We start from the raw sequence: 27,206 nt of genomic DNA, 5'->3' as shown, positions 1-27,206 counted from the left end.
TTACGTGGTTATTTGCAGTGAGCACATAATTACCGGATGAACTAGACATGTAAATTAAGTGTGACTGACGATTATGGGATGGAATGGATCCTGCTGTTGAAACAACTCAAGCAAAAGAACTATTACCTTGAAATTTCTCAATTAACTATGTTTCGTCTACAGAAGGCAGACAGATGATGTTTTAAAACGACCATGTATTTGTGAATAGATATTAAATCAGAGCAAACTGAAGTGTGCTAGGTTCGAGCTTTGAATCCCGTGCGCACGTCCTATCATGTAAACAACAGGAAATGGAAATCATCCATTCATAAGAGGCCAAGTGAGGATCGTACTGTGAAGAATCAGGAAATAATAAAGCATGTTTACAGGGCTAATAGTGAAATTGAAAGTTATCTTATATAAGTTAAGAACTTTTGTTTGCCACATTTGTCAGACGTCGGGGGGGGGAGTCTATGTGTGTATTTGATAAGGCGCTTGTGACATAAGGGTAAATAATTATAGTCTGTGTAACCTGTAAGAGCGATAGCTTATCAGTGTTGGACTCTCAGGTACGCAGTTGGACCGCAGTTGTGTGACTTCTTTTTTTTTTTTTTTTAAGTTACAATCTACTATGACAAACCTCCATGTTGCGACAATACATCCTGACTTGCAGGCCGAGCATGGAATCGTTTTACATCAAATAAACCCAGTTATTATTCTCAGAAAGAAGTACTTGATTTTTCCCTGTTGAAATGTTTACGACCTGATTTTTCCAATAAAACTCCATTATGACTCAGTTAACGCAGGAAGTTTAAATGTGTAACTAGTGACTGATTGATGATGAGTCTTTGCGAGCGAATACAAAGAAAACCATTTTTGGTCAATATGTCGTAAACGGAAAATGCACAAAGCTAGATTCGCTGCAGCCTTGACCTGTAGTTCAGTTGTAAAGCTTAAACTGCATTTGACACAAACACTAAATATCTGTGAATTTCATTAATCATGTTGTAGTTCCGAGCATTTCTTTTAACGAATAAAATACATCCAGCACTTATTTATTTATAACCATAGAAGCTTATTGGTTTTTTTTTATAATGTTTCCATATGTACATTTTCAGTAGTTATTACATTGATAGCATTTTCAGCACAGCACATGAAACCCCACTGTTGTGGGGGGGGGGGGGGGGCAGAGAAGCAAAAATGAAAAAATAATCGATATTTTGGCTTGTGGGTCAGTTGTGATGCAAAGTTGTCAAAGGGGTCTTTTAAATGCCTTGTGATTGTGTAACCACAGCTTTTTGAAGCTGAGCAGGAGAGCCACCCACTGGTTGAGGTTTCACTTTATCATACATCATGGATAAGCAACATTTCCACATAAAATGGGGTTCAGGATCCTAATTCTTTCCCCCCCTTTTCTTTGTGATTTGAACCAGGGAGGGCCTTAAATGAAAAGCATGCTTTATCTAATTCTACTGTTTTTTATTTTAAAAGAATGTAATATTTTCTCAAATCCAATGAAAACTTACAGCTTTATCTGGGAGGTACAACATCTGATATTCCTTAAAGCTCAGCGCTTCACTGTTAATTCATGGTTAAAAATGCTGAAAGAAATAATTATTATACAATATGCTGCTGCCTGTTGTATGCAGCTGTTGGACAACATGTATGACACTGTGAAGTGTTTTTCACTGAATACAGCTGCTGCTTTTGTCTGGGAAATGATATCACTATGTCAAAATAACGTGAAAAAAAATAAAAAAATAAAAATGCATCCCTTTTTACAAAGAGATATGAAGTGAGAGATGCTAAAATGCTCAGTTGAACTCCAAGGGGACCTGCAGAGTGAGTGACAAGGCTGAAAAATGTTCCTACATTGAACTAAGGAACTTGAAGATGCAGTCTCTTTGGGGTCAGTTAAAGCCCCTTTTAACAGTAGCGCAACATAAAATGCGGTTGTGTGAAATGTTCAAAATAGCAGAGCGATCATGTCGTAGAAGGAGACAGTTATGCGGCAGCAATGATCCTTTGTTGTATTTTCGCTTAAAAAGAATGGTTTCTTTTTTATGATTTTTACTGTCGTAGCTGTTTGCATTGGTGGGGCCCAATGAAACTAGAAATGTACAGATTGAAGTTGTATACTCTACACATACACTTAGACAAGTAATGTCTCTGTATAACAAACATGCAGAAGTTGTATACTATGTGATCAAACAATGAAACTGTCGATGAAAGCAAAACAGTCAGATTAAAGTCCAGAAGTAGATTCATCTCAAACATGTGTGCATATATACAATATAAATATTTCTGACTTTCAAAGGTCATATTAAACTATTGGTGACTTTTCTAGTTTGATGCTATGCATTGCATTAGAAAGTGTATTATCTGCTACATTTGCATTTTCATGCCATCCCACTTGTCTAGGTTTGTAATTATAATCAGGTTATTTCAAACTTGGTGGCTGAGGTAGAGCTTGTCTAACAGTATCAAATGTTCTCTAACCATAATGAGACACGCCGCCATGGAGCGAGCAGTATGTCTTTTGAGATGGTGCTAAATGAAATTTGGCGGTTCATGCTCACCCTCCGAGGAGCATGCAGTCGGTCAATCCTATCAGAAGCAGTTGATTTGGTGAAAATATGCACAATTTTTTTCAGTCTTAATTCAAATCAGGCTCCAATCTGTATCTGCTATTGCAAACAATCCATTATTTCATTACACTACAAGCATTAAACAGCAGTTGCTTGTAAGACTGGAACGCTGCATGCCTTAATGAGGATAACATATTACACTGCATAGCACAAAGAAATGAGCGTATGTCATGCTCTCGCTTGCTGACAGAAAATACTTGAAGTAAGTACGACTGAATGCACCGTCCACAGATGGCAGAATGTGACTTTTAACCGATGTAAAGGCCGTCGGAATAGCATAAAGGCTTACTCGAGTGAAACTTTGACCCCGATCTGAAAGCTAAGAATGTTCTACTGTCGACTAAATACCCCGGATATATTGTACAAACAAAGCTGAGGATGAATCCCTCAGATAAACCCATGAGCCAAAGTATTGATTTTTTTTTTTCTCTTGCTTTACACACACAGAGGAAGCATACCGAGCTGGGAGAGACTGAAGCTGTCAAGTACACTGATTATTTTGAAACATTCACTTGGTAAAACTAGAAAGTACATTATATCATAGCAATATTACAGCAGCTGAGTTTTCACTGAGAGGACTATTTTCTTCCTTGGCTGTCCTCATGCGGACGCACAGTGTAAGGAGTTATCTCTCAGACTCGTTCATGAAGCAGAGGAGCAGAGGTGAGAGCTGCAATACCCTTATGGTCAAGTACAATAAAACAAGTTTTAATCCTCAAACTGGCTGCACTGACGGAGCTTCTGGTTCCGATGCATGGACCGGTTTGAATTACGAGTGCAAATCCCTACTCGGATTCATCACTCATCAAAGAAACAACAAAAAAAAAAAAAAAACCAACAACCTAGAAACCACAACAAAAAAAGGATCCTCATAAATAAAGATTTGATTTAACATCAGTCTGCAACAGCACCAAAAAAAAATTCACAGTAGTAAAAGAAGCCAGTGATAAAATTAAGAACTGAAACCAGCAGTCGTATCAAAAGAAGGTTCCATCGTCACCGAAGCCAACTCTTGAAGGCAGCTGACCAGCTGCTAACAGTAGAGCGACATGCGACTCCGCCGCATTGCCTCGCTGATCAGGTAAGCTGGGCTGACCTCTGGTTCCTCGGTCATAACCACAATGTTCTGCCACTCTCCGCACTGGTTGGATTTCTTGATGGTATCCACCACACAAAGAGCATAAAGGCAATCCTCAAAGGTAGCAGCCATCGTCAGGGGCCTCCCGTCCCACGTCCGACGATCGTCCTGGTCCTGAAAGGCCTGCCGGACTGCTTGGATCATGCAGATCGTTCCGGTAAGGTACGGGGAAGGAATGTCACTAAAAGCCTTCTCTGGTAAGGAAGCCTTTTCCAGAGGCGTGGTGTCTTTAAGGAGGAGTTCAGGGCCTCCCCCACTTCCTCCGCCACTGCTGTTCTTCTGTCCATAGAGATCGGCCCCCGTGACCGTTAATCTCCCAACCGTCCCGACGACGATCACCTCCTGGCGGAACTCCCCAGGCACGTTGAAGTTCAGAGTGACGGTGCAGCAAGCCCCGCCCTCCAGGACCATCTGGAATGTGCAGAAGTCATCACTTGTGATCTGACGGATGCCCCGAATGTGATCTGTTTGTTTGACGAAAGTCTTGAGGAAACCGTGCACTTTTGCAGCCCGCTGGCCCGTCAGAAATGTCAGCAGGTCTATAATATAACTGCCCACTGAGTGAAGACCCCCGCCTCCCATGAGGTCGTCACAGCTCCAGTTGTATTTCTTCCCCAGGAGACTACCACTGTGGACCTAATAAGAGACAAGGTAAAATCAATTTGGGTACAACAAGCACACCTTCATCTCCCTTGGATTTGATCCTGATGAAGTAGAATCAATCTTTGCGATATGTCTTTGGAAAAGCATTGACAATTTGTCTAATCGTTGTCTTATAAAACCATACATCATATACAGTTTGATCTTATCCTAGTCATCAAGTGAAAGGTGTCAGAAACTTCACCTACCTGGGCCTCACAGACGAGGAGCTCTCCAACGTATCCTTCCTCCAGCAGCTCTTTCATCCGAACGAAGGCTGGCAGGAACCGCAGAACATTTCCCATGATGCTAAGCAACTTGGGGTAATATTGGGCAGCTGACATCATCCGGAAAGCATCCAGAGGCGTGGCTGTCCGGTCACAAATCACATTTTTGCCAATACCTACCAAAAATAAGGAATACGTTGGTATAATGCCGTACTAGGAACCACCCTAAGACAGATCATCTCACAGGCGTGGTCTATCTGCACCCCCCAAAGATCCATCCCCGAAACCCGGCCCCAGTGACAACCACCTGAGCCTCAGTCCAAGAGATTCCCTCCTTTGTTTCACATGATCAGAATCTTAGCTTACCAATTCCAATTTTCACTCAGGTAAGCCACCAGAAGTTTTACCTTAACGACATCCCTATTAACACAACAACTCCATTCAACCTAGTTTCTTCAAAACCATTCTCATTAATATAGCAAGCCATTTCAACTTAGACTAGACCCCAACCCTGGTAATTACATACAGAAGACTTCCCACAGTCAAGTTGAAGACATGAAGAAGCCTTTCTTGGGAGGAGAAAAGCCCTCAAGGGAAGAAACAGAAGGAGTAATTCAGTCTCTATACCGCTTATCCAGCAGTCAGGGTTGCGGGCCAGCCAATCCCAGCTCCATGAACAGGTCGCAAGTCGTTCACATATAGAGACAAATGAACATTCACACTCTCTCTCACATGTGTGTGCATTTCCAATAAAGTCTCCAATAAACCTACTTTATGTTTTTGGACTTTGGGAGAAAGTCAGAGAACCCAAACAGAGAAGATGAAACTTCCACAAAGAATGACCCACTTCAGGATTTGAACCAGGAACCATTTTGCTGTGAGGTGGAAGCACTAACCACTGTGCCAGCGTGCAACCGACAGGAAAAGTCACGAATGATGTAAGAATAGTGAGTCAAACATACTACTGTAAGGCCGCTTTGCCAAACATGGAGAACATTTTTGAATTGGAAAATAAAAAAATAACAGGAGCTACTCTCGGGGGGAGGAATCTCGTTACAACCCTGAAAAACTGAGATGAGTCTGCTCTTCACACTACATACTGTGCTCCTGCTGTGGGAAATGTCTTTCCCTCAAGCCCCCAGGGTTGTTGGCGGAGGGGCCGTGTTGGAAGTGAAACTTCCCATGCTAATCTGCCATTAGCTGCAATCGGCCGGCAAGGAGACTAATCCCCTTGACCTAGTTCTGAGGAGCAACTCGAGAGCCCCCACACAACACCAATCCCTGCAGACAAACAAACCCAAACAATAAGAGAATATGCTGCCATCCCTTTTATTTGGCAGCAAGGGACACAAACGGAGATACGGGATGCGCTGCCGCGGGTAAGACTCTTCTGGGCAAGTGCTTAAAAAATTCTCAGCGAATATTTGGCTGATATATTAAACTCAGCGTTTACAGCACAGTTGCTCGAAAAGCTAGGAAAAAAACTACAATGATTTGAGTGGATTTTACTGCCACAGAAAAACGAATGTGAAGGCGTCATGATCAACACGCGTATGAGTCAGTGCAGCTGTGCGAGATCCTGGCTTGTCATTTGCAGATGCCATGCAACATCAGGGCCTCCTGGACTACAATGGCTGGCTGGCTAAGCCTTACAGACAGGGAAGCCTGGTTCAGCCTCATCTGGATATTTTGGATATGGTGCCATTCCAATTCATGACTGTACCGATGTTGGGCTCTAGGTGCAGTCCGCCGTCATCAGTGATTTAGCAGGTGACTGATTCCAGCTGGGCGTGCTGGCACACCTACGGCTGATCAGGCCTTGTCAAGCAGGGGATAAGAGGAGCTTGTGCCAGATTGTTGGTTGTTCCTTGCCAGTTCATTAACACCCCACCCCGCCGCATTCTTCGTCTGCCACTTCCTTGCCAGCTTCTAGTTCCTGTGACTCCTGATGCCGCTCCTTGCCAGCCCCCACGTTCCTGTCACCCCTGGCCAACTCCTAGTTCCTGAGCCCCCCGTAACATTCCCAGGAAACAACCCGGCCCCAGCACAGCTCTCCATTCACCTTCCTCGTCAAATAAAGCCCTGAAGATGCCCTACCTCCTGAGTGTCCTTGCATTTGGTTCAGGCACAACTCTCAGAAACATGACAACCGATATAGAATGACCGTGAATGATCACCTGCTCCGAAGCTGCTCGGATTCCAAAATGAGCCAAATGATGTGCACTTGATCGGCCACACGTCTAGTCAACAGAGAGGCATATATATTGAAATTTACATCTCCATTCTTCTTTTTTTTTCTTAAATGTCTGACCTCCATTTAACCTTCTAGTTTGGGCTGTTTAGATTGGCCATTTTGATTTTTGAGCAAAGTGCTACACGTACCAGCTCTGTTTCGGTATAACCCAGCCTTAACTCTTTGATAGTTAGAACGGCCCTGTGGGAGAGCAGTAATGGAGCAGAAAAAAATCCTCCAGCTCTGCAGCTCAGTCCCTCGCCATCAATAATTCATGTATAGGACACACAGAGGACTGAATGAGAAGAGAGAAAGGCCTCTTGGAAAAAGAGAGGGACCAACTATGCTCCTATAAATGTATTACAGTCAAACGATGATGGTATACCCACTTATTATAAATAAAGAAAAATCAGGTCATTGAAAATCCCCCATAAAATCACATTACCATACAGTTATTAGAAATTGGCCGGGTACTTGATACTGCGAAGGGTTCTCACTAAATTATGTCGCTACTACCAGGATCTCATTTAATTCCCATTAAATGAGTGCGTGCCGAATTTCAGTAGAGACAATTTGGGAGAGACAGTAAAATATGAGTAGAGAGGGGTGTGTGGTTCCACCCAACAATCCTAACGAACAGTCACGTCAGTGTCAAATTGAAAATGGGGTAGCGTTTTTGAAAAATTAAAGGTGACAATACTTTATGTCTGATTTAAAACGGTGATTTTTCTCCTGTACTTTGAGTCAACATCTGAATACCAAAATATCTTAAAACAGTGTGATGTATCCTCTGCAGGCCTGGCAGCTACAGCTAATGTTGAATAAATGCCTACAGCCGGCAGAAGTGGATTTAAATGCTCAAAGCCTTAAAAGTCAGATATGTAAGGACAACTTTACTGTCATTTCCATTCCATTCCGAGTCACTCGGGCAGTTTTTAAGTCCCTGCTCCTGAAAACGTGCCTTTTTTTCAATTCACATAACTAATGACACATCCATTGTCATTTATATGCATCAAATGCTGACTGAAATTACATATATAAAGACAAAACCATCAAGTTACAAACCCTCGGCTAAACAGGATAGAGTGACTTACTTGACTGATTTTTTCTGATGCCAGTGAACACATCAGCAGAGCCTCAACATGTTGGAAGATTGATGATAAGTGTCTGTTTAGGGCTGAGCTTATTTGCAGTTAGAGAGCACTCTCTTTGTAAAGATTCAAAGTGTGTCCAGACACTAATGCATCAACTGATGTGCATCATGTGGACGGAGAGAATAATGTGCAGGGGGGTGGGGGGGCTGCTTTGTCATTTCATAATTTCATACAAGAGCGTTTCTAATAATGCATTCAGAGGACATAATCACTGGGTAACGAAACAAAATGGATACCCCTGTCTTAATAAAGATGGTAGAACGAGCCGTGGGGAAGCATTATCATTAACTGGACATAACAGGACATGCTTGTCTGAGTCTTTATTGCGTTGCATGTTATTATTATGGAATTAAGCAGTGGTGATAAAAAGAATTAATTGAAAAAACTAACCGCAACACCAACAGGCCAAATTGATAAAGCTGGAAGTTGATAGATTGGAAACAGTGACATTTCTGGAAGGAGTACTCCTTATATATTAACTATTACTGTTATTTCACCTCTAAATAAAATAAATGAGGTAATCTAACAACTAATCACGAATTAGCCACAACCAAAATCTCCCCTCCTTTGGAAAAAGATATGGACACACGGGTCCCTAAAATGATCCTAATGCAGATTAAATATGGAAACAGATGTGGCAGGTCATTGGCCGCGAGCCGTGGCAGGGACGGTAGGAAGTCAGATCATGGATCGAATCAGTGCTGAAATAACTATATTGCAATGCCGATTTGGACAAAGAACATTATTCCATGTCACTACAAGCAAACAACTGGATGTAAGAACTTACATTTTTCCTGGTTACATCATCACCAACGTTTTGTATAAAAGGACGCTCATGCCCCCCTATTCTGTGTGCACCCTATAATAAAATCAGATTGGCTGTTGCCACTTCTCTTTTAACCCATTTTATTATTACATCCCCATTAATATGATGCAAGATTGAAGACAGTTTCTATCTTTTGGTAGACTTTTTTTGGTTTTCTGCAGAAAATATTGCAATAAATCAAAAACAAACCGGAAAAAAAACAATGTGACACATTCCCTTTGCCACATTCCCACATCAGTCAACTAGTCTCTCATTTGCAACTTTAACATTTTTTCTACTGGAGCTCATTCAAGATGACAATTTATGACCAGGAACTTTGAACAGATTATGTAAATCCTCCACAAGAATTTTTATATTATTGTAGTGAAGGTAAATCTAAATAAAGCCTAAATAGGATGAGAGCAGTCGGTTAATTTCAAATGAAGGCTGGCTCTCATCAGCTCAGCGCTCACTTTGCTAGTGGCCCTGCACGCCATCTGGAACTCACTGCACGGTTCCGTTGTGGCGCCGGAAAAATCAGAACTCCCTGACTGAATCCCAGCGTGTCTTGTAACCGCTCATTTATTGCAACAATGGACAACAAGGGAGAGAGGAAGGTTCTAAAACTGAGCAGCAATACCCCTTTCTAATTTTTTGATGTATTTTAGCTAAGCTGAGGATGACGCAGAACAAAAGCCTGCTTAATCTGCAGAAAAACAAATAGACAAAAAAGATTGTTAATTTCAAACACAGTCAGCATTTTCCAAAATCATTATCATATTGGTGACAAGCTGTGTGCGTGAGTGATTCAAAAATCAATTTAAATGAATGAATAATTGGATTTCCCATCTGTGGTGATGAAGCACAAAGTAGAGTGCTGAGGAAGGAAGGGCCGGCGACCGAAGGTCACCTCGGGCTTAAGCAATGGTGAGGTTGTCAGATTGTGGGACCATTGCAGCCCGTATTTACTCATTGTTTATTGTTATGCACGACAGGAAGAAATATTCTATAACCAGAAAACATGACAACAATGACTTGACTCCCACTGAGGAAGCAACTGTTTTTCTGGCTTTAAAAAGGAAAAATAGAATTCAAAGGCCTCCATCATCTTTTCTTCAGGATGCGCCAGCACGCACGCCTTCTGCACTGTGATTCGCTTTCATCCACGCGGTCGGTCCGACGACAGCTGGAAACCCACTACAGAGGAAACAAGGCGGCTGCAAGAGGATGCGGAATGGTGTGATGGTGTGACAGCTGACACAATAGGCCCTCCTGCACAAAGAGTCAGAAATAGAAAATCCCGAGGAACTGGCTGGGAGTGACAGTTGACTGCCAAACCATGGTGCACCCTGAAGCCGGTGGGACAGGGGTCACAGGGAGGGGACGAGGGCGGGATCTTGACACGTGATTTGTCATAATGTTCATGAAACTGTCCGCTGCCCGTCATCATGTCACACATTACTGTCAATTTGCAAGACTAATTTTTTTTCTGATGTTTAAAACACCGACAGTGCTGATATCTAATATATCCTTGCCGTATTTATCAGCAACTGAAGCATTAATTTAAAGATTTTAATGGGCGATATAGACAATATATATTCAGCAATATTTAAATCTCATAGCAGATACTCCACGCATTGTACAGTTGCAAACAGGTACAGGAAATGATCTGTCCACCTTAAATATCAGCGAGTATCCTGCAACGCCGGAGGGCTGAGGAGGTAATAACATTAGTCTATTAGCCCTGTGGCGATGACACACACACATAAAATGACACACACACACACACACACACACACACACACAAGAATTCAGTCAAGCGAGGCATTCCCAAATGGTCAGCAAAATGACAACAGAGTTGTCTCTCCATGGTGCTTCTGCCTACATGCTTACTTATAAAAAAAAAAAAAAAAAAAAAATTCCTCACAGAGCAGCAAATGTTTATTTGTTTATCATGTAATTTCATTTTTTTTTTTTTTAAATATCAGCCATGCGAGTCAATGAAAAAAAGCCGGACACAAAACGGCCTTCAACACAGACACTCAGAAACAAACCAGACTCGTCTTTTTGCTGATTATCCCAAATTAAATTTACGTTAAAGCAATTACAGAGCCAGGAGAGGTCATATGCACAAATGCATGATTCACTCGCTGGATGTAAATCACTGAGAATGAGCTTATCTACCCAGGTGGAGTGTTGCATTGAGTGTCTGGGCTGTCTGTGCTCAAGCTATAGGTCCATTAGCGCAGAACTGACCAGGGATGTATGACCGATGAAGGTCATTAGTCTCACTCAGCAGCTCCACCCCCCCCCCCCCCACCCAACCGCCATCAACCCTTGGACCGGACAAACTCACTGGACACTGTTGTGGAGATAAGGGGAATCCAAAGCAGCACCTTTTGGCCACGTAATAAAAATGGTCACGCCCTCACACGTGGACACGGCTACACTGAATCCAATTGGTGTTGTCACAACCGTGTTGTTAATGTTGTTTTAGAAGGGTCACTCATCCTACCGACTGCACGTGCTTCAAACCCCTCCAACAAGCGCCTCTGTTTTGATTGACAGCTGAGACTTCATCTTTATTGGCTAGTCATTTTTTATATAGTTCCATTTCCTTCTATTTGAAGCCCTGCTTCACTGTGTTTTGAAAACTGTCCATAACCAAGTAACTTTCGAATCAATCTAAAAGCAGTACCAGTGGCTGCAGTCAATGTGGGCACTGAATAGATTTTCAAATTCATTTCAAAAGAATAAGAAAAAAGATGCTCCTGTGAAAAATGTCTACCTAGAAGCATCCAGAGATCTTCGCAGGGAAGTGGAACTGCAATGCGATATTTGCTTTGATGCGGAACATCTATGGGAAATGAAAATGCCAGCACCAACATGCCTGTTAAGGCAAACCACCCATTCTCACAAAAAGAGAGTTGCCTCTGAAGAGTGCAATTTGTATTTAGAGGGAACCCTGCAGAGTAAATATTACTTTATTTTCCTATCATTGACATCAGCCATTACTGTCTTGAATGTGAGTCACCATTAAGGCACACAATTTATAGGGATTGTATTATTCATAGCAACAGATCAATTCAATGCTATTATCTCAGAGCATGTTGGTGCAAAAAAAAACCTTTACTGCATGTGAAAACCAATCCCAGCGTATTGGGTCACAACAAACGATAGATAAAATGAATGAAAAAAAGAAGTGTCAGCTAATCCCCGATTCATGTCTCTGTATAACAAAGCCTCATCGTCCAGCTGTACAAGAGCATGCAGAGATTAGTTTCATCCAATTTATCAAAGTCAATTTTTCTCTCTGAGCTGTCCATCGTGTCTGATGATGACGCTCACTCCGAGGGAGGGGGGGTCAACGTTGTTGACGTTGAGGGAGGCCGATGTTGGAGCCGCACACCCGTCCAGAGATGAAACAGGTATATCCTGATGTTGGGTTTGCCCGTTGGTGTCGTTGTGCATGTCTTGTGGTCTTCCTTTAAATGAAGATGTTGTTGATTTGTTCAGTTGCTTTGTTGCAAATAGCTCTCCAGGCTGGTCTGTGAGATGCTAGTGCATCGAGGTGTCCAGGGTTGATGTTACAGCGCCTCAGGAGTTCTTTTGTAAAGTCCTGATAGCCTTTTCTGCCCACCAGCAGCCTGCTTAAAGTTACGTAGTTGTCCATAGAGAACTTGGCATGGGAGGCGATAGCCAGGCTTGCAAATAGTGAGGACAACCCGGCGTGGATGTCTGTTGGTGATGATGCTGACGGTGCCAGTTGCAGTCAAAATGTCAGTAAGGGGGATCCGGTCTTCCCCTGACAGGTTGAGAATTTTTTGGAGACATCTAATGGAACATTTCCAAACGGTTAATTTGGTGTCTATGTGGAGTCCATGTTTCAGCCCCATAAAGTTGGGTGGAGACACAGACTGCATTGTAAACTGCCACTTTGGTGCAGATTTTCAAGTTGTTGTTAACAAAAACTCTTTTTCAGATGCCCCCAAAAGCTGATAAGGCTTTGTTGATCCGGTAGTGTATTTCATGGCCAAGAGAACAGTCTGTGGAGAGCGTGGAGCCCAGGTAGGTGAACTAGTGGACACGATTAATTGGATTCCCATTGATATGGACGCTAGCATGTGAGGAAGATTTAGTGCAAAGTTGAGCCATGACCTCACTTTTGTTGGTGTTGACTTGGAGACGAAAAGTTTGGTATAGCACTGAGATGGTGTCCAGAGCGTGCTGCATAGTCTGGGCGGTGTGCCAGGACAGCACAGTCATCTGCATACTGGAGCTCATGGATCTCGCAGGTTGATGTCTTTGAGTGACCTTGGAGTCGGAGTCGGATGCTGAAGAGGCTACCGTCGAGGCAGTATTCCAGGTCTACTCCATCTTTGTGCTGTAGGGCGTGGTGGAACAGTCGGGCGATTGCTGCGAGGAGGAGGTTGAAGTGCACTGGTGCCCGTACACAACCTTGCTTCACCTCAACAATGACCTCGAAAGGCTCCGACTGGAGCCCCCCCCATGACAACTCTGGTTTGCATTCGATTGTGTAGTTGTTACAGGATGGAGGGGAACTTGGATGGCGCACCAAGTTTGCAGAGTTGTTTCTAGAGCATGTCATGGTTTATGGTGTCAAAGGCTTTGCTGAGGTCAATGAATGCAATGTAGAGGTCTCTTTGCTGCTCTCTGCTTTTCTCAAGTAGCTGCCGTAAAGAAAGATCATATCAGTTGTGGATCTGGACTTCCGTAAGCCACACTGCGTTTCAGGGAGAGTACATTCTGAAATGTACTCCACTAACCGGGAGAAGCTGTGGAGAGCAGTGAGATTCCTTGAATGTTGCCACAGTCTGCTCTGTCCCCTTTCTGCGTGTAGAGGACAATGATGTTGGCATCCCCCACCCATGGGGTACTTTCTCAGATTGCCAGATTTGGGTGATCATGAGAAGATAACCTCCATGTCGGAGTCCCTCTGCTGGGATAGCATCAGGTCATGGGCTTTTGTTGTTTTTTTAAGCTCCTGATGGCCTTGCGTGTTGCTGAGAAATGTGGCAGGGTGTCCAGGTGTCGTATCTGAGGCATAGTTGGCAGCTCGTCGAGAATGTCGGGTCTACAGGGTTGGGGTCTTGTGTTTGGGGCCTTCTTAGGCTGGAAGGGTGGGATGACCAGATGTACTTTGGCTCTGACCATGCGGTGGTCGGTCCAGCACTCCACCCCACGCATGGCTCTGGTAATTGTCATGTCCTGTCTGTCCCTTTGGCAAACAATGACATTGTCCAGAAGATGCCAGTGTTTGGATCTGGGATGTTGTCATGTGATTTTTCATTTGGAAGGTGGTGTTTGTGACAAGCATCTGGTGTTCTGCATAGAGGGATAGTAGCCAGTGCCCATTGCTGTTCATTTTTCCTACCTCATGCTGTCCAATGACCTTATTTCAGATAAAATGTTCAGTACCCACTCTAGCATTGAATGCGTCCATAAGTAGGAGTTTGTCTGGGGCTGGGATTTTCTAGATGACTGCATAAAGATTTCTATAGAAATCTTCTATTATGCTGATATCTCCATTCAGGGATGGTACATAGCCACTGACGGGTGTGGCAAAGCGTTCCTTGGCAAGAGGAATACACCATATCATGAGCCGCTCGCTGATTCCTATGTGGGACTCTGGGATATGCTGCAGCAATTTAGTCTTCACAGCAAAGCCTGCACCGTAGATGCAACGCACACCTTCCGGAACCCCTTTCCAAAAGAAGGTGTAGCCTGCACGCGCCTCTGTCAGGGAATCCTCACCATGTAGCCTGGTCTCACTGAGTGCGCAGATGCATATTCTTTTTTGTTTTTTAACCGTAGTAAGGGATGCTCCACTGGCTAAAGCTAACCATCCAGAGTTTGGGGGAGCAGACAGTTTTTGGACCACCTTTTCCAGATCCTTCCCCATCAGGGGTGAGTAGTGTGGGGATTCTCAGACGCAGTGAAAGCTGCAGAGGTGATGTGCTGCCCCATCCCGCAACACAGCGACCATCACACCACTGCTGCCTGTGTGCATGGTTTGACTGGGCACCAGCCACATCTTTGGCATGTGCCTGCCACCATTCCACATCGTGACAGGGGTTTTGGGGGTGTAGAGGAGGGGGATGGATGGATGGGGCAAGGAGCCTGTGCAAGGGAAGAGTTTAAGGTGAGGGTGTGGGTGCACAGTCCTCACTCCAACCGTTCTTCGCTCTAGCAGAGTAGTTTCTAGGAGCATGAGAAACTCCCGACGACTTTCACTCTGGTTCGAGCTGCAGAGGACTGCCAGTGGTCCGGTCTGCTAGGCTCCGCCTATTGCCTTTACGCGTCTGCACATTTTTGTTCAGGGTTTACTCCTTAAGCCATCATGCCTTCCCAGGTTTACCCACATGGCTCTGGGGCAGTGGTTGGCACAGACACCTCTGGGGACCACTGCAGCTCCAAGATCTCTCACTAAATCAGCCTGGGGCTGCAAGGCCCCAGTTTCTGTGGGCTGCCACAAGGAGGCATAGTGAGGGTGAGGGGAAGTCTATGAACTGACCTCAGAACAGTTACTAAGTGCACTAGCCGTGTAACCTCACCCTGCTGATCACACAGCCAGCCTAAAGTCAATGTTTCTACTAACACAGACACACACACACACACACAAAGATAACACACTGCATCCTAATCAGCAGGCTTCTCCGTGTAGCCCTTATGGCCAGCACAGACAATCGTGACATACAAAAGACGTCTGCAAAAGAGCCAACTGTCTGTATCGTCACAAAGCCTTTCCTGGTCCATTAGCATGCAACTGTGAGAAAAGCTGCAGGTCTCTGCCAGGTACGGGTCATGCTGAAAGCAGACAGATCCCCAACAGCTTCTTTTTTGTGTACGTGGGTAATTAATGTTACTGAAAAGGGCAGCTTGTGTTATTTACTGCTTTGCTCTGACAAATTGTTTGGGTGGAAAAAAAGGAAAAAAATAAACACTGCATTCTTACACAGAATGCTGATGTCCAGGTTAATGAACGAGAACCACTGTTGATAATTAGTGATGATTCTTGAGATGATGAAACAGTGAAAAAACAAAAAAAACACCAAGGCTGACAGGGTGCCATTAATAATGGATTACCCAGCATTCTGGGTTCTCACCACATAGACAGGAAGTGGAACCCCATTGTTCCTAAGCTTTATTTCACCTCTTCCTAGGAAACCCCTTGACCCTACCTTCAAGGTATTATGCATGCCATGATATTACTGACCAGTCTGCAGCTGCAACACCTTGCAGAATTCAACCTTGATCATACAAATGACTGTATAACTGCCTTCATGATTTCATTATTTCAACATATAGTTCTCTATCAATGTATACAAAGCTTCAACTTGAGTATTTAAACCATGTATTTGCAGGTATAATTTATAGAGTGATGCCACAGTTACCTGCTGTTTTAGCAACATATACAATGCAGTAAACCTTTTAACATTTTAGGCTATCATTGGTCCTATTATAAACAAGCCATTTTGTATCATGTCCCCAGAGATGTGTAACTGTTGTGTCTCAACCCTCAGCTCCCCACCTCTGTCTCTGTCACACTCTTGCTTTCTATCTCTTTGTCCTTCTATCTTGCTCTCTCTCGTCCTACCTCAACCGATCGAGGCAGAAGGCCGCCGGCATTCAGCTGGGATCTGTCCAAGCAAAATTTTTCTCTGCGCCCTGAACTCCAAGACCAAGACGTGCTCTGTGAAATGCTACAAGCTGAAGTTTTTTGTAACTACAGTTTACTAATACCGGGTTGTATCAGTTGATGGGGGTTAGCAGAGCGAAGTTGAATATTTAGATGATACCCTAAAGGCAGATTTGAATCGTTAGAGCTAAACAGATTTTTGTGAAGCGTGGTGTATTCTAATAATGGTTAACCTAACTTGTTTCATTTCATGTACTGACAAACACTATTGTTTAAGAATAGGCTTAAAACCTTTGTTTTTGAGAAAACATATAACTAGTGCTAGGTTGGCCCCTGGTTAAACTGCCATAGGCTTACTCAAGGATATCCCATAATGAACTTCTCTCATTCCTCCCATTCTTCCTATCCTGTCTGCATTCATGCCCCTTCATCAATGGATGGTGGAAACCTCACATTCGCTCCCGAATCCCTGAGCGCTCGCATTTCCATGGTTCCAAGGAGGCCGTGGCTTGATCTACTGCGGCGGTCCTGCTGGGCATCCACCAATATTTATTTTATGGATTTCAAATCTATTATCTTACCATGTCAGCTACAATCATGTAAATGTTAGCGCTACTGCTACTATTAGTATGTGATCATTTGTGCCAGTCCTTCCAAACCCCCTATCTCTATCATGCCATCTCTGTCCTTTTCTTTTGCTCTATCTCCTTCTACCCTCTTTCTACTCTTTTCTGCCCAAACTGGTCAGGGCAGAAGGCCGCCCGCATTCAGCTGGTTGAGCAAGTTTGTGCCTCAGTAAAGGCTAGTTTTTCCTGGCTGTTGAATGCTGAGTTTCTGTAAATCATTTTTGAGAGGGTGGTCCAGACCTGTTCAACAGAGAAAGTGTCATGAGAAACCCGTGTTGTGATTCGGCACCATATGACCAAAATCTGACTTGACTTAAAATTAAAGTGTAAAAACAAACTCCAGGCTGATCCAACTTTGATGTAATGTCCTTAAAACAAGTCAAAATTAATCTGTGTTGCTTCCTGAGTGGACACTATGATTTCACAGAAGTGTGATTGACTTGGAGTTACATTGTGTTGTTCAAGTGTTCCCTTTATTTTTTTGAGCAGTATATATAAATATATATATATATATATATATATATACACACACACACACACACACACATATATATACTGTATATACTGCACATACATACTGTATATGTATATATATATATATATACTGTACATATATACTGTATATGTATATATACTGTATGCATATATGTGTGTATTTATGTTTATACACACACACACACACACACACACACACACACACACATATATATATATATATATATATATATATATATATATATATATATGTATATAAAACAGTGGAATGTAGGAGTGCTGTTGTGAGCTTGACCCGACTGGTGGCTTTTCTGGTGGCTTCCGTCAGAGTCATGAAGGCCATCTTTGTGTCAGATGAGGCCACAGAGGAGTGAGAGATGACGCCGACAAGAGAAAGCTCAGAATGTCAATGAGCGGCGCTAAATTTTTTCAAAACATACCGTTTTTCAGTTGTTGAGCATGTAATAATACACTACTTAGCAAACATTACACAGTGAACATGACAGTGCAGTGTGGATGAAACTGCTTAATCAAATCAGTGAAAATGCAATCCCCCCTTGTGACAAGAGGGTGCAGCGGATTTCTCACTTTAATTGGGTTAACCTCATGTTGACCTCGAGTCACTGGTCTGCAATTAAAAAGAAAAAAAATCTCAAAGATTTTAAGACAGACAGATAGATAGATAGATAGATAGATAGATAGATAGATAGATAGATAGATAGATAGATAGATAGATAGATAGATAGATAGATAGATAGATAGATAGATAGATAGATAGATAGATAGATAGATAGATAGATAGTTCCTCTTTAAAGTACAGGGGTCAAGAATTTATCAGAATTTGAATGTTCGATCTAGATATGACTGATTAGCTAGATTTAATATTTTAGGATAGGACCGTCTTTATTAAGTAAGGTCCTCATAACTAAGATGAGTGTCACTATTACATCACAATGAATTGTGATGTGAACAGTTTTAGGATTTCAAGACATAATTCATGATATAAAATAATAATAATAATATATTGCGTCATCATACAGTAGATACAGGTCATGCATTTAATTTATCCTGGCTTCTGTTGCCAACAGTGGTTTCCATCTCATTGCTTGTGAAAGAGTTTGTTGTTTTTTTTAATGAAATGTAGCGTCTTCTGTTTCAAGGGGTTTAAAATGATTAAAGTTGTTGTTAAGTAGCATCACATATGATGTGAAATGGGAATTTCGCTCCAGACCGAGGGGAATCAGAGCCGAGAGAAATAGTGTTTCTTGTCTCGACTGAAATGTCGGCGAGTTACAATGTGACCTGCTCGCAATCATGGGACTGAAATCATCCATGATGTTATGTAACATTAAGTAAAAAGAGAGACTCTAAAGTATTGACACATCCCTGCACTCTGGGGCTGCGTGATGAGGCAAAATACATTCCTTGGATTTTTTTAGACATTCGCTTCTCCCGTAATTGAATTAGCCCGAGTGTCTCTTTGCAGCTTTGGAGGATATAACTTAGTTTGCCTCGGCGACGGCGGGCTTTGATCTCCTGCTGTACTGGGACGGGAGATAAACAAGTGGAGAAATGCAAAGCGCTCCTGCAAAAGATGGGAGTGAAGAGCAAACAAAGACGCACAGACAGCCGAGTCGTCGCCGTCACACGAATCACATTTTGAGAGTGACGAGGATGGATAAGATCGGGAATGTCCATTAGAGGGGACAGCACGTGTTAAATGTTTTGGAAAATGGGTCAGACTGAGATGGTTTGGACATGTGCAGAGTGGGAATTGGAAATATATTGGTTGAAGGATGCTGATGTTGGAATTGCCAGGCAGGAAGACCTAAGAGCTTTATGGATGGAGTAAAAGAGGACATGAAGATAGCTGGTGTGAGAGAAGAGGATGCAGAGGATGGGGTTAGACAGAGGAAGATGATTCACTCTGGCAAAGCCAAAGGGAGGAGCCAAAAGGAAAAGAAGAGTAGAGGATTGTTACTCCGCGAAAACATCGGCATTTTAAATTAGCATGGCAGCTACTGAAGTGTTATATACTGGTTAAAAAAATACACAATCTCACCAGGAAGTACTGCTTTCATTGTAAAGGGTTAAAAGGGCAAGACACATGAAACGCTGATAATGAAAGACACTTGCAAGAGGAAGTGATGAAAGTAGCCGCAACCCCCGGCAACACAAAAATTGCACGTAAAACTGGAAATGGCACATTCAATATCACCTCCCGTTGTGAATGCGCTTTGTGTATAAAGACAGTCATGCAGTCCTGTTTGAGTAATGGTTTGATACACTCCGGATATATTCACTGCAGAAAACAAGAGACAAAATGTAACTAGGAGCTAAGATATTTGATTCCTTTTAAATCAAACTGATTCAATTAAAAAATTAGCAGGATCCTTTGTGCATTTTTTTTTAGAATTTGTGAACAATCCTGAAATGGCTGTATGACTATACATTATCCTCAAGGATAATGAAATAAAATAAAATAAAATAAAATAAAACAAAACAAAACAAAATAAAATAAAATAAAATAAAATAAAATAAAATAAAATAAAATAAATAAAATAAAATAAAATAAAATAATTATTAATATTGTAACTGGACATGATTTTCTTCACTTGAAGACATTTTACCTCTCTTCAGTAAAATGTTTACTGTAATCATTTTTTTCTGCAAAAATGTTTACTCATTTTCAAGAAACTTTCTGCATTTTTGTTAATATGACTGAATGATTTTATTTTATTTCAATTTATCTTATTCTTACTGACTAGAAAACACAATTGGATTTAAATATTTTTTTGTGAACTTCTAGATTCACAGGTTTGAAATCAATATTGTGCGACAACCATGTATCTTGAATTAGAGCCCCTTGCATGCCTAACATCACTGTTTTTCCATCACCAATGTCAAAAAACAACCCAATTAGGAATGTAGTACCTTAGAAGAGGAAGAGGAGGGTTGAATGGTGCCCTATCAAAAGCCATTTCTCATATCTGCAGCTGCATCTGGTCTCTGTGGCCCCTGATGGCCAATTGGGAGACACGGACAAGCTTAGTCCTGAACACAGAGGCCGACAAGACATCTGAGCTACCCCATTATGGAACTACGCCACTTTGGGAATACACAGAATAAGCTGATGACAGAGTCAGATAGAGATCGTAACACTGCGTGCCGGTCATGTGACACAAAAGGGACAGAAGGGTGTGACCGTGTCGGAAAATACGCGCCGTGCTATGATAGCTGAACACAAGTGTCAATGAACTGCCGCCGTGGAAAAATGTTATCATGTGAAAAAGCGTGAATGTCAGCCTCTTGTTGGTGTAAGGGAAAAAATGAAAACATAAATAAACGGGTTTTTGTATGGCTGATCTGAATCTTAAACAATTACTTTATAAGAGTAAAGATGATTTTGTTCTATTTTTTTAATTTTTTTTTCATGGACTGCCTGAGGGTGACTGCTTCTTCAAACAACTCTAGGGGGAAATGTTGCATTTGTAATAACTTTTTTTTCACACATTTTAGCAATTTTGCATGGCACTTGGTTAGTCTGATGGTGTTATTTCTTTTAGGAATATTAAAGCTATTACTATAATGTATCATGTGACTGTTATTATCAATAAAATATCATTGTGCCTGTCCCTCCCAACCGCATCTGTCTCGGTTACACACTTTGTCCTTTTCTTTCACTCATGCTTTTTATCTGAGCCGGTCCAGACAGAAGGCCGTCCGTAAGCGACGGCTCACAACCATCCAAGGTGTCTGCGGAAGCGGCGCAGTTGGTAGAGCGGGCGTCCCTCCGATCGGAAGGTTGGCAGATCCATTTACAACTCCTCCTGTCTGCATGCTGAAGCGCTGGGCGGCAAGATGTTGTGACTTTGTGTGAAAGGGAGAATACAATCCAGCAACCATTAATTTACAGAAGTACATTTTCCAAGAAAAATGATGGGAACCGCATCTTTATGAGCCTACACCCCCGGCACCAAACCAAAACAAAGAGAAGCGGAGTATCAGAATTTTATCTCCCCACATCGAGTATTTGTGACAAACTTTGTAGAAAAGCGCGGGCCTGCTTCGTCTCTCAGCTCCTTCGCATCAGCGCTGCAGATGCTTGTCGTCGCTTTTCATTAAAAAGCAAATCAGAGAAATTGATTTATTTCTTGCCCTGCACTGTGTTTGTATTCCCTGTCTCCCACTGCACTGTCAGTTTGATCCTTAGTTTATCCTTATCTTATCTAATTTTGTTTTTTTAACCTTTGAATAGATATCTTCCTTTGGAGTTTAATCTTCCTGATAAAATGATCTCCTTTTCTCTGTCTTGAAGTTTTAATATACCATCCAATGATCCTATATCAATAAACTTTGTTAAATAAAGCCCCGGGCTGGAAGGAGAGTGAGAATGAATGCGAGCATCCACTCAGCCAGATAAAGGATAAGGTATTAATTTTGTTTTGTAATTACTTGGTAATAGCCTTGGCATTTTCCATAGCTGTCTTTTTCTTGACTTTGATGACTGCAAATTTAATGATAATATTTTCTCATTTGAAAAGTTACCACATAAATTTGTTGTGAAAAATTGCAATAAATAAACAAATAAAATAAAATTAAATTAAATTAGAACAAATAATGAAACGATGTGAGCAAAAACAAAGCTTTCTGTGTGGAGTTTAAATGATCACTTTTTCTTTGTTTAGCTTTCGGTCTTTCCCAGCCCTTTATCCGGATTAATAAAACTGAATAACTCCATGCTGAAGGCCGGCCTCCAGTCCGATCCCTGAGCGGGAGAGTGACTCGATATCAAAAGCTCTACCTCTTGCCCCTGGATTTATTAACACAATATGACGCCTCAACCTTAAATCTGCACCCCGAGCTCTCCAGCACACTGCGGTTGCTCATGAATCCGTGTGGAAAAAAAAAAAGCCCACACGTTGCGGGGGAGGGGATCGTGAGCCCTCTCAGCCTGCACCCTCTTTTTAATTCATTCATCTGACACACAAAAGCAACACTACACAGAGACTAGCTTTCCCACTTCCCGATTCTTCCCTCCTCACAGCTCCAAACCATCCCTCCATCCTCTCGCCTCTTAGACTTTCACACACATGTTCCCAGACCACCATTAGCATGTAAATGAGACATGAATGTGAACCAGCGTGAGACGACACAAAAATCGCACGGCCCCCAGACTGGGACCCGGACCCGCGGGCTCTCGGCCCGTCGTTGATCCTCCAGACTGAGCTCTGTCTAAAGAGGCTGCTGATTCCAAATAGAATTCTCTCACACTGAGAAATGCCAAGAATAGTGCTGGCTTGAAAAGTCTTGTTTAACACGGCGAGGTCTGTCTCGACACACTTTTACAAAATAGCGAAGTGTTTGAAACACACAAAGAGTGAAGCTTTTTCACAGTAATAACAATAGCGATAACAATAATAAATACAAAATAGATGTATGAATGTATCAGCTAACAGCTAAGACAATTTATATTTCATTATATTTCTTATTCTTCCTCCTTTCCACTATTATCTATTACTGTTATGTTTTTACTTGAAACTCTGGCACAACAATTTCCTTCGGGATTCATAAAGTTGTTCTCATCTCATCTCATCTCATCAACTTTACATTAAAAAATTAGCTGCGATATGAGATGCACTAGTCGAAATGTTAACGTTTGCCAAAACTCTTTCCACTGCGGGAGGTTCAAACATTCTGAACTATACATCTGTTCTTCTCTTGGAGTTTATTTTTCGATCTGTGTCACTGTGACCACAAATAGAGAAATAACAGACACCGGGGTGAATAGCAGCCCTGTGACTCAACGAGAACATTTAAGAAGTGACATCTCGATATCCGGTGTCTCCTATCGGCTTTGACCTTCCAGCGAGAACAATTACGAATTAGATGATTAGATGTCTTACTGTTATCGGTTTGTTTTCCCACAGTGGCTATGAGAAGGTTTTTTAGGCATGAAATGTAGAACAAAAGGACGAGGCAGCGGCAGAGTGGTTAGCGCTTCCGCCTAACAGCAAGAAGGTCCCTGGTATGATTCTGAAAGGGGGAGTTTGAATGTTCTTGTGTCTCTGTGGGTTTCCTGCCACAGTCCAAAAACACTGCTGGTCACGGGAGACCCGAAATTAGATGTATGAATGAAAGAGTGAACAGTTGTCTCTGTATGCGGGATCATCAGCTTGCAGGATGAGAGTGAAATAGAATCAATAATGTAGTGTACGAGGGAGTACAGTGTAATCTGGGCCCATCAGCCCTTTTTAAAACGGGTTGCTGCCAAAAACCTCATTGCTAGCCATTGCGTAACACCATCAGCGGCGTGAACATGCCTCCATGATGACGCCCGCTTGCCCTTTCAGGCGGGCTATAAATAGCTCCTCGCCTCAGGGTGGCCTTTCCAGCAGGTGTCTGCGGCTCATCACTGAGCCAATCTTACTCTCATTACTATTTACGTGTGTGGGAAAACACTCAAAAGGCAACCTGGAATAAGACAAAAGTGGGGAAATAACTCAAAAACACCACTAGGATTTTTTAGGGCCTTACATCAATTTGGGATTCACAAGAAAACTTTTATTTTAAAAAACAGTCATCGCATGAGTGTCTTGAACATCCACTTGATTCCATTACTGTCAAAAGTGAGATGCGGGTTATGAGATTTAAAGTTTCCGCAATGGGCCAAACTGTCCTGAGAAACTCATCTCTTCACTCATATCATATTGCAACCAGTAATTTAAGTAGAAGTTGAGACCGTTAGTAAAGAATTATGAATTTCCCCTTTTTTTCTTGCACAGGTGAGGAGTTTGTGACGCTCAGGCCAGAGCTGCTAAACAATTTTTATTTTAATATTCGTTTTACTTTATTTTTCTACATCCTAAAGGTTTCTGAAAAGGTCAGAGTTTACCTCAGTCACAGTTCAAATTAAGAAACCTCCAGGAGGAAGTTCTCCTCCGCCCCATCTGATCAACATCAAAAATAAAAAAAATTGCTGCTATTCTGAGACGGCCCAAGTCATATGAGAAATGTGTCTGCTGCTCAAGCTGATATCTGAAACCTCAGTTCATTTGAGGAAGTGGTTATGACGCAGCAGTAATGACAGAAAAAGTTTCCAAATGATGAAAAAGTTTCCAAATGATGAAAAAGTTTCCAAATGATGAAAAAGTTTCCAAATGATGAAAAAGTTTCCAAATGATGCGCGGTGACGACAGGCACCGCGCATCATTTGGAAACTTTTTTGTCTGCTTTGCCCTTGTCTTTTGCTCAAAAGTGTAGTCAAAGCTGATATTGGGGGTTCACACCGTGCTTTTAACCGCTCGAGGGCCGTGTCTGTGCCGAGTTGAGGCCGTCCCCACTCAAATCCCCGCTCCCCGATGCCGAATAACACAAAGGGACAGAAACCAGCAACTGAAACTCTTGCTTGTCTTACGTTTCAAGTAAAGCGGTCAGATTCCCTTCTTGAGCGGCCTCAACTCTCCCTGTCTCTGTTTCTCACACACACACGTTCAGACAGCACAATGGTGAAAGTACCGATTTTGCCATTAATACTGCTTCATACCTCAGGCACTTTGAAAATATGTATTCTACAAGTCAGGGCCCTTGAGCTCATGCGAAGGGTGAGCAGTTTATTGGCTGAAATGGCTGAAATCAGCAGATCTACACACATTCATGGATAGTTAGAGGTCACACTTGGATATAATGTACATCAGTGTTTTACACTCTGTATATATATGTACACTGCTCAAAAAAAATAAAGGGAACACTTAAACGACCCGGCACGTGGAAGCGATTCCTCCCTGTGCATAATTTTTCCAGATCATGCCAGGTACTTTTTGGTCGTCACGGTGATGGACCAACACAAGGCGAGCCATAGGCGACCCCCACCAGGCTCAAAAAAATCTCCTGCTCTGGAGGTACAGCTCTTTCCCTGCCCGGGTTGGGTGACGGGTCACCCGTGGACCTGATGGATAGCACTGTATGCTGGCGCCGGTGTGATCCGACGATGGCGGGTGCCTATTCCTACATGTTTTCCCGCACCAACTTGCACCATCAGTGCAGGTGATCTTGGGGAACTCCCCTGGCCCCTGGCACCTGCCGGGGTCTGGCGGAGGAACCCGACCGTGTCCTGCTGACAACCAAGCCATTCACCATCAAGAGTGTTCCGATGCTGGGAGTCACGGATTCAGCTGCGGCGGCTGGTGTGGCTGCCCCAAGGAGACGTATGACCAACCTCTATTTCTTCCACCAGAGATTCGGCAGCAAGGCAGGGCGTTGCGCTCCCTCGTCCTCATTCAGGACGCTGGGAAAACCGTGGAACCGACGCTCAGTAGCAGCTGTGGACCCAGCTGCTGTTTATCGCAGACTCACAGTATGGACTGAGATTCCTAGTGGACTCTGGCTCGCAGAAGACCCTTCTCCTGCCAATGCGGGCAGACATTCAACGGCCCACTACTGAGTGCCGCTAACGGGGCCTCTATTGCAACCCTTGGTATGCGGTCGGTGTCTATTTAGGTGGCCGTTTTGAGTGGAACTTCATTATTCCCTCCATCACAATCACCATCATCGGCGGGGATTTTCTGTGCGTCTACGTCCTGCTCGTGGATGTTGCGAACAAACATTTACTCAACGCCGTGTTGTTCGCCGTCTATCTGTGTGAGACATGGGGGGGGGGGGGGGTTGGGCTGTGAAGGCACATTAACTACTTAGCATTGGGGGATGTGTACCGATGTTTGCTGGCGGATTTTCCGACACTCACAATGCCCACATTTTCCACTGCGTCCACTAGGCACGGTGTTGAACACTTGTTCCTGTGCGTGCCTTTCATTTTGAAGGATTTCCCACAGACCTCCCAGAGGCTTACGGACTCGGTCCTGTGTGACCTTGCTATTGTGTTTGTCTACATGACGATATACTGGTTGCCAGCCTGTTGGCTGAGGAGCACCTGACAAAGGTTCTCTGTCATCTGGACAAACACGGCCGTACAGTCAACCAAGCCAAGTGTCAGTTTGGGCTGTTGTTGATTGACTTCCTGGGTCATTGCAATTCATTGAAGTTGCAGTTTCATTGCCTGCAAAGGTAAAGGGGTGACTAATTTTCCCCGCCCTGCCTCGGGCAGGGCATTGCAGGAGTTCCTGGGCACATTCAATTGTACTCCGGGTTGCTTGCTGGTGCACATTGATTAAAATTGAACTCATCCACAACTCCAACTCCTCGCCGAGCACGACAATACTGTATATATCTCTTTCGGGGTCACCACAGCAAATCGTCGTCCTCCTATTCCGTCAATCCTCTTTCCTCAATACATCCAAATTCATTTCCTCTTCAACTACATCCATAAATTTTCTCAGTCTTCAACCCTGTATATACTGTATATATCCTGAATACAGTATAGGCTGTATGTGAAAATGGATGTTATGGAGTGTGCGTGTGTGTTTGTGCGCCTTTGGACTGTTTTGGACACTTCTGAGGCTCTAAATCAATACCCCATATTTTCATAAAATGCTTTAGAGTTAAATAAAGAAAAAAGTCAAGAAATGTAATTGAATGCCAAAATGAAGAGATTTAAATGTCAATATGCCACCAATGACATAAAGTGGGACATATGATGTATTTTT

The 27,206-nt window shown here is 42.8% G+C and overlaps 1 protein-coding gene across 1 annotated transcript in view; it reads right to left on the bottom strand.

Annotated features, from left to right (window-relative positions):
* Positions 1-448: 448 nt before the first annotated feature.
* Positions 449-27,206, bottom strand: part of gfod1 (glucose-fructose oxidoreductase domain containing 1) — a 33,472-nt gene continuing 6,714 nt past the window's right edge. Inside the window, exons 2-3 of the mRNA XM_086160380.1 lie at positions 4,614-4,807; positions 449-4,401 (exon numbers count right to left, since the gene is read on the bottom strand). Coding sequence (XP_086016506.1) covers positions 3,661-4,401; positions 4,614-4,807 — 935 coding nt within the window. The 3' untranslated portion in view covers positions 449-3,660. The remainder of the gene's footprint in view (positions 4,402-4,613; positions 4,808-27,206) is intronic.

This window comes from Fistularia commersonii, chromosome 15, assembly GCF_037954325.1.
Source record: "Fistularia commersonii isolate RoL2024-O1a breed Wild chromosome 15, RoL_Fcom_v1.0, whole genome shotgun sequence".
Classification (NCBI taxonomy): domain Eukaryota; kingdom Metazoa; phylum Chordata; class Actinopteri; order Syngnathiformes; family Fistulariidae; genus Fistularia; species Fistularia commersonii.
This window is presented reverse-complemented; position numbering and strand designations above follow the sequence as displayed.